Source organism: Eptesicus fuscus, chromosome 19 (genome assembly GCF_027574615.1).
Source record: "Eptesicus fuscus isolate TK198812 chromosome 19, DD_ASM_mEF_20220401, whole genome shotgun sequence".
Lineage (NCBI taxonomy): Eukaryota > Metazoa > Chordata > Mammalia > Chiroptera > Vespertilionidae > Eptesicus > Eptesicus fuscus.
Genome location: NC_072491.1, coordinates 3,198,535 through 3,214,464, shown reverse-complemented (window position 1 = coordinate 3,214,464; position 15,930 = coordinate 3,198,535). Strand labels below are relative to the sequence as shown.

At 41.6% G+C, this 15,930-nt stretch overlaps 1 protein-coding gene and 2 non-coding genes across 16 annotated transcripts in view; all 3 read right to left on the bottom strand.

The window, feature by feature from the left end:
• LOC114228096 (uncharacterized) overlaps nucleotides 1-15,930 on the bottom strand; it is a 38,788-nt gene that overhangs the window by 11,526 nt on the left and 11,332 nt on the right. For 4 of the 14 annotated variants that reach the window (XR_008554579.1, XR_008554575.1, XR_008554585.1 and 1 more), the window contains 4 exons: nucleotides 15,581-15,685; nucleotides 5,403-5,491; nucleotides 3,996-4,080; nucleotides 3,021-3,589 (listed from right to left, as the gene is read on the bottom strand). The exons of 1 other annotated variant lie outside the window; for it this stretch is intronic. Coding sequence is in view for 1 of the 13 variants with exons in the window: in XM_054708561.1 (XP_054564536.1) it covers nucleotides 3,578-3,589 (12 nt within the window). In the remaining 12 variants the exon portion in view is untranslated. Of the gene's footprint in view, nucleotides 1-3,020; nucleotides 3,590-3,995; nucleotides 4,081-5,402; nucleotides 5,492-15,580; nucleotides 15,686-15,930 lie in introns of those variants that run through there. 9 more of the 14 variants (XR_008554576.1, XR_008554581.1, XR_008554578.1 and 6 more) reach the window with 9 other exon arrangements.
• On the bottom strand, nucleotides 2,470-2,551 carry MIR9229E-2 (microRNA mir-9229e-2). The gene has a single exon (NR_130542.2). It is a non-coding gene; the product is annotated as a microRNA mir-9229e-2 (primary transcript).
• Nucleotides 3,894-3,977, bottom strand: MIR30D (microRNA mir-30d). Its single transcript, NR_129140.2, has one exon. It is a non-coding gene; the product is annotated as a microRNA mir-30d (primary transcript).

Here is a 15,930-nt window from a genome sequence, read left to right as displayed (position 1 = left end):
TACACAAGCATATCTAATTGGAAATGAACTTGAAGACACACTTTTGTAGTTGTTTTCTTTAAAAAAGTAATCCCTAAGTTATCGCAAAGCAAATATTAAAAAAAACCTGTCATCTTCAGAATGATGTTCAGTAACTAAAAATAATTTGCTTTTAATATTAGGTTTAACAAATCTCCGTAGATAGTAAAACTTGGAGCTGTTTATGACCTGTCACACTTCTCAAACACTAACACAAAGGGTGGGGAAACCAGCTGCTGCAGGCTCACTGGCAAATACTGTGATCTAACATTTTAAGGCATTTATTTGAAATAATCAATTGCTAAATTAGCAAGCCAAGGCGAAGTCTGTGAAGCTTCAAAATTAATGCATACAGAAGTCATTTGCAAATGACTGCAAGGCTGCACTCCAGCAGTGGAGCAAGGGCACTCAGAATCAAAGCCAACATGGCCTCCAGTCCACCTCATTAGGGCAGAGTAACACAGAACAAATGTTACATAACGCACGTTCCAGTAATTCCGCAGCATCCAGGGATAACTGCCTATCTGGCAGAGCATAACAGCTTTATGCAGAATACCTACCCCATTTTTAGCTTAGATTTGGGCTACCTTTCAAATTCAGCTATGCAAATTATTAAACTAGGCAGTTTCTTTCCATCTTGCTGAATTTCACAGCTATGTAACTTTTCATTGGAAATAAACAATGTCACTTGATCTAACAAATCAATCCTATAACCAGAGAATTCTTTCTACCTCTGCCAGGGACCATTTCTTGGGCTTTCGGAAATGGCTCCATCCATCCGCTTTTTGGAATCTAAGGCTGCCAGTGTGCCCAAACAGTCACAGAACAGACAGTAAATCTGCTTTATTAAGAGGTCAGTAGGAAGGGATGCTTGATGCATGCTAACCAGCAGCCATGAAGATTATACTTACAAGTTGCAAAGCTACCTGTGTCTGAAGCAACGAACTCCCCTCCTTCCACCCGCTCTAACAAAGTATTGTAAACTACCACTCTGACAAAGGAGCATTTAAAAACCACCGCTGTAGCACAGGCATTTAGAGTAGCTGCATTATGACCCAAACTGCCATTTGCTTGCTTGGATAAAGAACACAAGGAAACAGTAGACACTCCTATAATACAATTAAGTTGTTATCAGAGTCCTCTACATGCAAGGTGCTCTATTTATGCCCATGCCCTCAAAAAAGCTTGTAATCTAATCAAGGAAGAGATGCGTGTAAAATTAGATTAGCAAGAACTACCTTTTGGTTTAATAATGCACTGAACCTAAAACAGAATGATGTTTAGTAACTTAGTAATAAATTATAAAAATACCAATGCTTTAATGAGGCAAAAAATTAGAACAGAAATGTTTCCTAGTGTCTGAAAGAGAAATAGAAATAAAACATTTTTTAAACTCAGGAAAAAAGCTGTTATAAAATGATACACTATCCACTCATCCACACTGAATGTCATCTATGATAAAAGCCCTGTTTGCCCGCTCTGTGGAGAAACACAAAGACAGTAGAAGAAACAAGATGGTGGCATAGGTAAATGCCAGCACTTGCTGCCTCCCACCACCACATCAAAATTACAGCTAAAATACAGAACTATCATTCAGAACCACCTAAAATCTGGCTAAATGGATGTCCTACAACTAGAGAAGAAAGGAAGAAAACGCATTGAGACTGGTAGGAGGGGTGAAGGCACGGAACAGGCTGGTCCAACACCCATGAGTGGCATTTATTTAATCAGGAGGGATATTTCCAAGGCCTCCCATGAGAAGCAGGAGGTCCCAGCCACAACCCAGCCCCCCACCCCAGAGTTTTAGAGCTAGGAAGATAAGTCCCCATAACTTCGGGCTGGAAAAACAAGTGGGAATTGTGGCTGAGTGACATGGAGGCTGTTGGAGCCCCAGGTGTTCCGCTTACAGGGCCCATACATGAACTTATGGTCCCGATTCCTCTGAGCTCCAGCACTGGGCAGTGGCTTTGGGGGAACCCAGGGACATACAGGGAGGAACTGGACTGACTGGCATCAGGTCAGGAACTCAGGGCAGTTGGTTTTCTCCAAGACAGGGATGCTCACAGGGGTCATTGTTCCTATACTGGGACCTCCCCCATTGCAGAGCTGAGTGAGCCATAATCCCGCCCCATACAATTTGCAGCCCCACCCAAACTGTTTGCAGCTGCTTTTCCATATGAATGGCCTGCCCCCCCACACCTCAGGCTTCAGACTTTGCTAAAATCTCTTAAACAAGTAGCAGTTGAAGTCAGTGTGCCCCAAACCTATCAATAAAAGGCCCAAGCACTAGCACCAGCCTGCCTTGCCTCATAGCTGGGCCTCGCCTGGGCACTTCCTACCTCAATACAAATAGCAGCAGTCTGCAGATCTCTCTGTAGCTCCTGCTGGGTGGCCCCAGGCAGTGGCTAAGTTTGCACCTCCTGAGAGGCCCCATAGCCAGTGACCTGGTGGACAGCTTCAGACCATACCAGATTATAACTCTACACATCCATAAGTGACACACTCAAAGGGCAGACTCAGTGAGCACCAAAACCCCACTGAAGCAAGTCCTGCTCTATAGGGGTGTCTCCTGCATAGCAGCTCTTCCATTGTAGACACAGCTGGCCCTCAAAGCCAATTGGCCTGGGGGCCAATTCCTCCCAGTGACACTAATCAAGGCTCAACTACAAGACTGATGAATAAAGAGGCATGGAAACATGGAACAGGATGATGAATGTCAGAGGAAAGGGAGGTGCGGGGGTGGAAAGAGATTAACCAAAGATCTTATATGCATTACCTATGGACATAGGGTGGTGAAGGCCTGGGGCAGGGCAGGAACTGGGTGGAGAGGGCAATGGGGGAGGGGGGGAGGGACAGCTGTAATACACTTTAACAATAACGATTAACCCTTTGCACTCGCTTGCTTTTTCTCGATTCCTTTATTCTTCTCGGGATTTAATTTTTAAAATACCCCAGATTTTACAAAGCGCGGCAGTAGAATAAAAAACTGGAGTTTCTTTTCATACAAACTTATTTATTTGGATTTTTTTATATTTCAAAATTATTGATACATTCAATACAATTCGACATACGAGCTGCTACCGATGCTAACCGTGTCGAGTCACACTCGACATCCGAGTGCAAAAGGTTAAAATAAAAGAGAGAGACAGTACACCTGCCCAGAGGCATTCATACTCTACTGAGGAAAAGGCAAGCTACACCCTGAAATTACTTAGGAAAATATACTCAATAGACTAAGTAAAATATAACCAATGGTAAATATTGTAAACAGGCTCAGTGCTGTGAAGTCTTATAATTTTCTGGAGAAGAGTTCTGATTAGGAGCTGTGACATCATTCAGGGGGAGCAGAACAAGCAGCTGGCAGGGTGTGTGTGTGTGTGTGTGTGTGTGTGTGTAGGGGGGGTGAGAGGAGGGAGACAAAGTCTACACACACATCTCTTCCCTACAGAGAAAACTGAAACGTCTAGGCTGTATGCTGCTGGATGGTGATGGTAAATTTATTCTCCAGAACTCCCACAGAATTTCTGAAGGAGGAAGCAGTGTCCGGAACTGTCAGAGGTTAAACTGCAGCCTATTAGAAAAAGAAATAGAGAATTAAAAGTCCACTGATAGGGCAAAACCAGAAATAACCCATAGTGTGTGGCGGGGGAATTCTCTGAGGCCCAGCAGCAGGATGTGAAGTCTGGGAACCTCAGCTGGCATCTGCAACAGGATATCCCACTGTCAGGACAGCGCCCAACACTGACTTCTCAGAACACATGCACTCGCCCAGAGCAGTCAATGAGGGATCTAAAGGTCTCTCTGGTGGCTCCCATACATTTCATAGCCTCCCCAATTCCACTTCTTGGCATAACTGTACCAAAACGATGTCTACGAAAAGCTGGTAGCAGCAAACATCTGACTGAAAGCTTAGTTCTGTCTTACAGCTTCCAGTCGGGGATGTTTACAACCACAGACTTTCTGAACAACAAACTCACAGAAGGAAGAGAAACGAACGCTGCCAGTCACCATCTTCACCTGGTGATTTCCAGGTTCTTCAGTGCTGAATGGCTTCTGTGACATCTTGGAATAAAAATGGTAAGTCAATGATATTAATTGTCAAGACAGTAAGTGATTCATCAATCGTAATTTTCCCTAAATAATTTAATTAAGAAAGATAATATGCATTATGCATTTATCTTGGCAAGTATGCAGCATTAAAGTATTACCCAATTATCCCACACGAAGATACATTTTTTTCTATTTATTATATGCAAAAATTAGCTCTTTTCTCCCTAAATCTAGAGATTCAAAATAATAAACACACTAGAGTGACAACCCTAATGATTAGTGACCATACATCTGCCCCCAAGGCCTCACTTTGGCCTGCTGCCCTCCTGTTATGAAAAGTGGCTTGTTTCAGGAACAAGTCTCCCAGCTCAGCTTGCTAGCAGAGCGGTGCACTGGCAGTGGGTCTACGCTGAGGAGCAGCCTAATGTTTTCTCCCCGCCGAGTTAGGTTAGTGATGGACAGTGCATGGAAATAAACAAAGCCAAGTAGATAAGATGACTAAACTCATGACCTTGGCTTTGTTTATAAAGTGATACACTGAAACCATTTTGTTTCCCACACCAGGTTCCTGAAAGACAGAAAGACTAGACTAAATACAGTAAACCTGCATTCCACTGAAACCAAGATGTACTTTAATCTAAAACATGTAAAATTACTGTTTCTTAAAAAAAATTATAAAACAGTTAAATCACAGTGATTTCCAAGAAATGAACATATATACATACACACACAAGCATGCATATCTCATTCTCACACACACACACACACACACACACACACACCCCTACAGGATAACTACCAAAAACACCAACAGACACAATTTTGAAAGGGTACTAATTTTCTAATATCAATTTTTTTAAGAAACCATGGAGTAAGGGATTTCAGTCACTGCTATTTACCCTGTGATGATATTTAAAGGTTCTTTCAAAAATTCTTTTTGTGTTTAAATGTCGTAAATAACTCTACCCATTATAGAAATAATGCTGGAAGTAATGAGGAAAGTGCATGTGGTCTCTATGGACACAAGATGACCTTCATTGTTTCTGAAGACTAATACTTTAAAAGTCCAGTGGCTATTTACAGCGACGACTAGTCAAACTGTTCTACAATGGAAAATTTCCAGATTTAAATTAGAAAAAAAAAAAAAAAAAAAAAAAGCTATTTCATGCCTAGGACAGTACATGATGCTTAACTAATTAGGATGCTGCATATTAAGTTGCAATGAACCAGTAATTACAACTTTCTCCTTCAATTTCCCTCTCTGTTCTCAGTTTAATTTTTTAAAGGTTGGTCAGAAGACAGAAATTTTTACCTCAGTTATGATATTTACTCACATACATAATATATAGAATCTTTTCTTCAGGGTTGTTTGGGAACTTTGTCAAATGCTATACATTTGTACACAGTGTATTCTTTCAGGTAGCTGAAAATTACACGTACATAGTGAATAATTATGTTACAAGAAAATCAATTATAAAATACCTTCTATAATTATAAACATATTCTAGACATAATCTTCAAGTATAATATGTAATCTATAGTTCATAAATGTTCTTTAATTTTGTTCTTTTATTCATAATCAAATACAGGTGAAATCTAATGAGGTTGTAGCTGAGGCTAAAGATTGACCATTTTTGGCATGCTTAGTGATTTATTTGTCATAAGCATATTGCATACTGAGTTACCCTTCTTACTACTAGTGTTAGCACTTTTTCTGTTTACAAGTTCTTATAAAGACAGGCAAACTGTACATTACATACATGTAATCTTCTATCCAGACAGAAATGAATTATTCTTGAACTGCTAGCTGGAACAGTGCTACTGTGCAGAAACTAGAATGTTCGTCAACTCCACCTGTCCAGGCAGTTTATGAGGATCCATATATAACAGATGCCACACCGCATTTTGCCTGATTCTTCCATACTTCACATCTCTTAAGTACAATGTTACAAACAACTTACATACTTAAATACACCTCTTTCAATAGACAACCTAAAATGAAGACATTATCCCCTAATAGTACTACTATAAGGAAGTTTTATTGAGTTTAGGAAATTTTACTAGAACACATAAGAAAATAGTTAACAAGAAATATTTTGTAATAATATAAGATGTTGGAAAAAAACAAACTCAAAATCAGGTAATTCTCAATTGGCCTAGATTTTGCAGCCACTAAGAAAGCTACTAATTTTGCTGAAATTCAGTGGTGCCTAGGCAACCTCTCAGAAACGGGATGCCACAATTTTGACCCTGAACTCTGAAATAGGCAGGGTAGCTGGAAGGGTTGGCTCAGGGAGTAGAAGCATGGTGATAGAGGGAAAAACTTGGCTGAAGGCAATAATTCACAAGTCAGTGGAAACAGGTAATGGAGCAGAAAACGCCCACATTAAAAGAAAAAACAACAGATACCCTTAAAGACATTCCATTCATGTTCCCAACCCATTCAATAAACTTACCATTCTCTATATATACACTCTATGTAAAAGAAACAACAGAGACACAAAAGGGAAAGAAAATACCTGAATCAGTAAACTCAATTCATTTGGAAAAAAAAGTATAAGGTGGCAAAATGCTTAGGACTGATGCAAAGAGCATGCTTCCTGTTGTCTGAGGCCTCCTTACTATTACTAACTGCCGTCTGTAAACAGGCTTCACGTGTTTTCATACGGTTTCTCACCTTAGACCAGCAGTAGGGGAGGTGCTAATCTACTTTATGAATGAGGAAGAAGGTACACACTAGAGACGACGTGGTCTGACCAAGCTACGCTATTAAGGCCGATGAGCCACTACCCAGGAAGCGCCTACCCGGTGACTACCTCTGAGGACAAATAAGCCTGGCAAACTGAAGTCTGAGGCTGTGACAGAAGTCACAGGGAATATCCCTGAAAACCACCAATGAGATGATGGAGGTGAAAGCACCGAGGAGGAGTAAAGTGCATCCCAGTCATCACATCTTAGCCTGCAGGGCAGCCCACCCTTTCAGATGGATCTCACAGTGACCCTCTGAGAAGCAGGCAAGGTGGGACTGCTATCCCCACTGCAGGCAGCTTAAATCTTTACTGTTATAATAATAAATAGTTGATCTCTGGAAGCAATTATTCATGTCGGATGCTCTGACTATGAGAGACTCAAATTGATTATCAAAGAAAAGTTTGCCTAAGAAACTTATCAAAATGTACACATAAATGACTCTTGAATTAGACCTTTTTAAAATATATATATATTTTACTGATTTTTTTACAGAGGAAGGGAGGGGGATAGAGAGGTAGAAACATGGATCAGCTGCCTCCTTACACCTCCGACTGGGGATGTACCCGCAACCAAGGTGCATGCCCTTGACCGGAATCGAACCTGAGATCTTTCAGTCCTCAGGCTGAGGCTCTGTCCACTGAGCAAACTGGTTAGGGCTTGGATTAGACCTTTTGTAACCATTTTCCCATTTCTGTCACCTCTCCTGTGCTGCATGGCAAGACACACAAACACCCTTTTGGGTAGTAAAGGCTTAGGCTTGTGAGGCAGAAGCAGTTCCCTTTCTGCACAAATCAGAACAAAGCATCATCACAGACGCCCAGGACACATGGCGTGATCTAAGCCAGTGGTTCTCAAAGTGTGGTCCCGAACCAGCAGCATCAGCACCACCCAGGAAACTCAGAGAGCAATTCTCAGGCTCGCCCCCCGACTTCCGGGTCAGGAATTAGGGGACAAGACTCAGCAGTGTCTCACAAGTCTTCCAGGTGATTCTGATGCACATGAAATTCTTATAACCACCGATCCATTTAGGCTTTTAGCACAGTTCCAATAACATGCCCTTAAAGTTTTTAAAAAAAGTGCGACAAAGTAGCTGGAAGATGGAAGGAATAAACGGCAACAGAATTAGGAACATCCTAATTATATTCCAATCAAACCTCACAAACGTGACACCTAAATGCTGACAACTGGGAAGCAGAAGTGGACACTCCTCTGATGTAGGGAACGGAAGAGAGGCTCGAACAGCAGTCAATTCTAGTCAATGCAAGTGTGAAAAGCACGGAAGTCCCAGTCAGCCAGCCAGGATGCCCCTGGGGAAAGTGTGCAATTTCTACTAAAAAATAATAAACACCTCACAACCAAAAACTGTCATTTTCAATCCAGAAACAACAAGTACGTCCACCCAGCTAGAATGACAAGGACACAGTCAACAGGCACTGACAAGCGCTTTTCTCTTCGACCTTCTCAAACGACCAGCATCAGTGTCCAGAGTCTCTCACTGCGACCAAGTGACTGCATGCATCCTTAATAGCAGAATTCAATTAACGTTTAGAACGCCAGCCATGACAGTCACCCTTTGAATGCTGTTTGGAATCATTTTCTGAGAGTCAACATTTCTGAGGGCAGTACTGGGTAATGAGTGGGAACCTGAGCTTTACAGTAGACAGAACTAGGCGCCAACATTTAACGTTGTGACTTTGGGACAGTGACTTGACTTTTCTGTGCCTCCTCTGTGACATGAGAATGTAAATTCATCTTGTAGGATTCTTGTGAGGACTGAGGAAGATACTGTAATGCTTGTCAAATGCTGAGCTGATGTTAGGCACAGACAGTACGTGATAAATGGTGGGGGGAGAGGGAGGGAAGAAGATTCTTTACCTCCTCTTTGCAACTGTGTTCACATAGATTTTCCTATTTTTAGTTTCATATTTATAAACCTTGCTTATCCTTCAAGGCCCAGTTCAAATGCCAAATTCTCTATGAAAACTTTACCAGTAAAACCAGCCACTTAAAATGTATTAAACGTACACATCAATAATAGGAACAAGTAACATGCATCTAGTGCTTACTATGTCTGAGACAGTGTTCTAAGTGTGTCACGTCTGTTAACTCATCTAATCCTCACGACAACCCTGTGAGGTGGGGACTCGTTATTCTCCTCTTTTTGTAATGAAGGGCACAAGACGGAAGGCAGCCTGCCCAGAGCCACAGAGTGGCTGGTGGACTGGGCTCTGAGCCCCGTTGCCCGGCTCCCACACCTGCTCTCACCTGTGCTACATGCCTCCGCTGTCAGCTGAGAAGGATGGGTAATTACTGCAGAGACCTTCCCAGAGATGACAGTGTTATATTTAGTACAGCTGACGGTGTTTTCTATGCATGCTAAAATCACTCATTACGGACAGCTTATTCACTCTTCATGAAAAATACTTCTCAAATTCTAGTTCCTTCCTCATCAGGCCTGGGAGATGGATTTTATCCTCATGTGACCCAAGAGATGGAGAATGCCCGATCACCCACTACATTAGACTGCCAAAACAAGCTGCCATCTCATACTCTGTGCAAATATAATACAGTTACCAGGAACTGATCATTCAATATTCTAGACAATGTATGCCATACTTGTGGGTTTTGATTTTAGACATATACACATTGTCAAAGATACTCCTTGTAGAAAAAGATATTAGTTTCAAACTAAGGCAGGCTCAGGGGTATGGAATTGAGTCTTACCAAAAAAATGCAAACATGAACATTCTTTGTGTGGAAGACACAAAGTTAATATCTTCGTTTTTTTAACCAAACTTTATAACACAGAATCAAGAGCAAGAATAAAACATACCTATTCAAGGGATAATGTTTAGGTTATAAAGAAAATTATAAGCTCTTAAAAGAAGAAGGCTTAGAAAGAAACCACTTTCTCCATAATTACAGCAGTGCTACTTTACCTACTTGTACTCTGAATGTATTTTGGTTTCTTATTTTAAGATTCAGAAAGTGTTAGCACATCAATAGTGAACTTCATGTACTAGTTTTCTTAGGAATGATCACTCTCAAAAATACATACGGCAAATGAGCCAAAATAAAGAAAAAAAATCATTCCTATTTTAAGAATTTTTCAAAAATTAAGAATGAATAAAATCTGCATCAACTATTCTTAGTCTCTAAATGTAATTCTATTTAAAACAAGCCAATCTGACATCAAGGTGCCTTATCATTGGCCATGGGTCCACACTGAGGCCTCGGGGCTCCCAGGTGGCAGGAACAGAGAGGGCTGCCAGGACACGTTGTACTGGTCAGACACAGCCCAATGCAGGGACTTCCAATTCACCGACATTTGGTCCAGGGCTAAGGCGGGAGGGGGCTGTGGGGGAAGGTGGCACAAAATAGCACAGGGAAGGCCAAGAGCGGAGGCAGTATCACGTACATTTCACCAAAATAAGGGGCCAAGCACCTCGGACTCGGAAAGTAGAGACCCTGAACCTGGAGCACCTCAGACACACCCATCCCGTCCTTCCACACCACACTGAGCGTGCCTTTATCAGGGCATTTAACTTATGTGGCAACTGTTTGTTGGCGTCTGTTTCCACACTAAGGGAGGAGTGTCTAATCCAGGCGTCCTCAAACTACGGCCCGCGGGCCACATGCGGGTGTTTTTGCCGTTTTGTTTTTTTTACTTCAAAATAGGATATGTGCAGTGTGCATAGGAATTTGTTCATAGTTTTTTTAAAACTATAGTCCGGCCCTCCAACCGTCAGAGGGACAGTGAACTGGCCCCCCGTTTAAAAAGTTTGAGGACCCCTGATCTAATCCATCCCAACAGCCTTAGTTAAGGATAAGTGTAAAATACCATAGGTGTAATATGAACGAGCAACAAAGAAGGCAGCACACAGTAAGCAAACTGACGTCACTGTCTTTTCCTTGGTTCCATACTCTGTCTCAAGAACCTTTCATCCTATGACTGGGAGGCTCATTTTACTTTTTTATCTATAATTATAAAAGGGTAATATGCTAATTAGACTGGACGTCCTTCCGGACAAAGCCACCCGGGTCCTGGGTGCCGGCCAGCAGCCGGAGGGAAGCCAGTGCCAGCAGCCAGGGGAAGGAAGGCCTACTCTTGCATGAATTTTCGTGCATCGGGCCTCTAGTGTTTATATAATGTGAGCCATTTAACCTCTTTGGATCTAAGTTGTTTCTTCTATAAAAGGAAGAAGTTAAGGCTAAATAATTCTTAAAGTCCTTTCATCTCAATAGCTCCATGACTGTATGATGGCACTGTATTCTAGTGATAAAGACATGTCAATGCTTGCTGAGTGCTTCTATGTGGTCAATAAATCTGAAACCAAAGTTGTGTTCTTTACTGCTATGCTAGTCAACTGCCACATACAAAAAACAATCCACAAAACATTATTTTTGAAAATACATTTAAGTGCATAACAAGTTTTAATAAAATGTAAAAGCTAAAATAAAGTAGTATTTGCTTTACACAACCCAGACCGGGCTTTGATCAGTATAGCTAGGGTTTATATACCTGGGAAAATAAATAGTTTGCGCTAATATAACTTGGGCAACTAGAAAGCCAAGTTATACTCAAGTATGTAGGTTGCTGATGTCTCAGAGCTAGGTTCATATTTCCAAAGGCCCACGGCAACATTTCCATCTAACGATCGTGCCATGTCCCCTCCTGAAACGCTGCGATCGCTCCCCTCGGCACTCAGACGGGCACCCAGTCCTCACGGTGCCCGTGAGACACTGCACGAGCTGGCCCTCTGACCTCCCGCCCATTCTCCAAACCTCCAGGCTTCTCTCCGCCAACCTGTCACACAGATCTGCACATGCCTGGTTCCTTCATATCCTTCTGGGGTCCACTCAAAGGTCACCTCCTCAAAGAGGTCTTCCCTGCCTACCCAGGGAAGAGCTTTGTTGGGGCGGGCGGGTGCTGTGGAGCGCACAGAGCTGGCGATAATACTAATCACATCTCCTTCTCTAATGTTCTTCACAGCTCTTATCGCGACTGAAATGATGTAGTTTGTTCCTTTTCTTTCTGTTTGCCTCTCCTGTCTACCCACTGGGACAGGGACAGAAGCTTTATGAGAGCAGGAACCTTGCTTATCTTTCTCACTTAACTTTGTGATGGCTTCATTTTATACATTAAGAACAGAGGCTCAAAAAGGTTAATGACCTGATCAAAGAAAGAGAATGACATAAAGGTGATGCCGAAAATATGAACTTGTATCTTTATACCCAAACTTCCTATTTTTTCCCCTCACCTGAGGATATGTTCATTGATTTTAGAGAGGGAGAGAGAAACAGAGATGCGAGAAACATCAATCGTTGCTTCCCATTCTCACCTCGACCAGAGATGGAACAAACGTTTCAGTGTATGGGATGACGCTCCGCCCGAACCACTTGGCTAGGGCTTTACTCCCAAACTTTCAGTTTCCTTTTTGAGTATCAGCACCTCCACTCTGCTAATTACCTAGGTTCTAGACTCTAAATCCACCTACATTTGTAACTTCTAAAATACTTAGGAACTGTTATAACCCTATGATGAGAAAAAATAAAAAGATGACTCAAATGAGGTATGACAGATTCTAAAATGAAACTGCCAATTCTGTCAGCTGGTTCCAATAAACAAGAAAAGAGGTTAAGTAATGACATTAGGAAGTGTCTGAAATAATTCACATTTTTAAAGGATATGCCTAAAAAGATGGAAGGTGATGCTAACCCAGAATGAAAAGACTGCCATTCATCGTTTAAGACCAGTGAAAAGAAGGCTACAATTAAAAACAAAAACTAGTGAAGTAGCAACAACCAGAAACTGGACTTAAGAATGTTTAGGCATAGTGATAGTTTCATTTTAAGCATCAATTTGGCGAGGCTTTGCGCCCAGATATTTGGTCAAACACCAGTCTAGATGTTGCTGTGGAAGTGTTGTGTAGATGTAATTTAATTAACATTCACAGTCAGCTGACAGTAAGTAAAGATTTCCCTCCGTAATGTGGGTGGGCCACATCCAATCAGAACAAAAACTGAGGTTTCTCCGGGAAGAAGGAATTGTGTCACGACAGGAACAGAAATCCTACCTGAGTTTCCAGCCTGCTGACCTACTCTATAGATTTTAGACTCAGGACTGCAACATCAACTCTCTTGTCTGAGGTTCTAGCCTGCTGGCCAGTCCTGTGTGGATTTTGGACTTGCCAGCTCCTCCAATCATGTGAGTCAATTTCTTAAAATAAATCTCTCTCTCTCTCTCTCTCTCTCTCTCTCTCTCTCACACACACACACACACACACACACACACACACACACACACACAACCATATGATTCAACCATTCCACTCCTAGGAATTTACCCGAGAAATGAGGGCATATGTCCATACAAAGGCATATATTGGTACATGGATGTTCACAGCAGCTTTCTTTCTAAAAATATATTTTTAAAAATATTTTTATTAATTTCAGAGAGGAAGGGAGAGGGTGAGAAAGATAGAAACATCAATGATCAGAGAGAATCATTGATTGGCTGCCTCCTGCACGCCCCCTACTGGGGATGGAGCCTGCAACCTGGGCATGTGTCCTTGATCAGAATCGAACCTGGGACCCTTCAGTCTGCAGGCCGATGCTCTATTCACTGAGCCAAACCGGCTAGGGCTAAAAATATTTTTTAATTGATTTTTAAAGAGAGGAAGGGAGAGAGAATTAGAAACATCCATGAGAGAGAAATATCATCAATCAGCTGCCTTCTGCACGCCCCCTAATGGGGACTGAACTTGCAACCTGGGCATGTGCCCTGACTAGGAATCAAACTGGTGACCTCTTGGTTCCTGGGTCAATGCTCAACCACTGAGTCACACTAGCTGGGCAACAGCAGCTTTATTTCTAAACACCAAACACTAGAAACAACCCAATGTCTATCAAGAGGTGAAAGAATATACAAACTACAGCATGTCTGCAAAATGGAAAACCACTTAGCAATAAAAAGAAATGATTGACACACACTACAAGATGGCTAAATCTCAAAATAATCATCCTGGATGAAAAGAAGCTAGGCTAAAAATGACTGTTTAATGTATCCAGGACATGCCAACTAATGTAAAGAAAACCAATAGTGGTTGCCTGGGGAATAAAGGGAGGCAGGGGATTACCAAGAGATTAGAAAACTTTTGGGGGTCACAGACACATTCAATATCTTGACTATGGTGATGGTTTTATGTGTAAAAACATATGTCAAAGCTTATAATATTGTACATTTTCAATATGTGCAGTTTAAGTATAATAATTATATCTCAATACAGTTGTTTTCAAAAAGTTGAGCCCTGGCCAGTGTGCTCATGGTTAGAGTGTTGGTCTGTGCACCAAAGGATCATGGTTTTAATTCCCAGTCAAGGGCACATACCTGGGTTGCAGATTCATTCCCCAGGATGCGTGCAGGAGGCAACCAATAGATGTGTCTCTCTCACATCTATAATTCTCTCCCAGCCCCCAGCTTCCACTCTCTCTAAAAAGCAGTGGAAAAGATATCCTCAGGTGAGGGTTAAAAAAAAAATATTCTCGTCAGAAGTGTTAAGGAAAAATGTCAAGACTTAAAAATGCCTTTCAGCAGAAATAAATAAAGGCCAGCTTCCTTACTTAGGATCAATTGCCAAAGATAACCTAAAACTATTTCACTCCTATCTTGAGTCACCTTTTTTTAAACAAGAAGAATAATCTTTAATCTGGGAAGGGTAAATAAGGATTAACGGGATAAAAAGAAACTGAAGCTTGAGATAGGAAAGAGATAGCAAAAAGAAGGAATTGCTTTTAATTCATATTTATAGATCAAGAAAAATCACATCCTAAGACATTAAATGCATCTGCAAATTTGGTAACTTCTAGGGAATGAGAGAGAAGGGCCATGAGAATGATGTAGAATACATGTAAAACTCTAGAACTTTCTGGCCCACCTGCCCCTAAACATGTGTGCTCTCCCGTGTATTCTAGTTTCAGTTTACAGCAGGGCTATACCCTTCCAGGAGACTCATGATTCCCTTTGGTAATTTGATAAAAGTTATGGCCCAGATCAATGTGTATTTACATAAAGATTTACATGTAATCATTTCACAGGTTTCAAGAGTTCCCCTGAACCTTGGCCATGTACTCCTCAGCTTCTCAGGTAAGGGAATTTCTTGCAGAATCCTCCCTTGGGGTTTGTCTCTAAAACCCCCTGCAGAGTGAGTGAGGGGTATGGCACAGCTATGGCAATGAGAAATTTGAATGCCCACAAATAAAATTCACATGGAACCTAGAATATGTTGGCAAAATAATTCAACTAGACAGATTCTTAGGTTACCTAGTAAGTGCTGATTAATAGATTTATGAAGAAAGTTTCTGATGGCTATCCTGTAGAAGACCATTCTTTTAAACATTTGCAAACATGTGCTTCACAAAAGGACATACAAAACATGCTTATTGAATTCTGGAGGTAAGTTGTGACAGTAAGTAGCTGGACCACAGACCCAGGATTTAAAACATATCAACGAATTCAGGCCAGGGGTAAGGTGAAGGTCAGGAAAGATCCTCAAATTCAAAGACCTTTTCATATATATACTCGATTCTTTCTCAACTACCAATAACTGGACTGCAAGCTCCTTGAACACAAGTCTGATTGATCTTCCTAGAGCACCTGCAATATTGTCAGAATACACTCTGCCAGGGCTACATAACTCCATGGTAACGAATGGCTCTAATATCACGGTGCCTACAACACAAGCACTGGTTTCTCACTTACATAAAATGTCTACTGTGAATCAGCTTCAGCGAGGCTCCGACATCCAGGGACCCAGTCTGAAGACTCTGTCGTCCTGGGACCAGCTCTCGCCAAAGCATGCTGGTTCTATGAGAGAAAGACAAGACCACCAGAACCATGAGATAAGAGTTTAAAACATCTGCTCAAATGTCCGACATGTCACTTCCTCTAACATTTTCACTGGTCAAGGAAAACCAAGTGTCCAAACCTGGTGTCAACAGAGTGGGAACTATAGTCCTCCTGCAGAAAGGACCCTGGTCGAGAGAGGCAACAAACATTTTGAACAACACTACAATTTACCAGAGCCTTCCCAATAGAACGAGCTCAGTGCC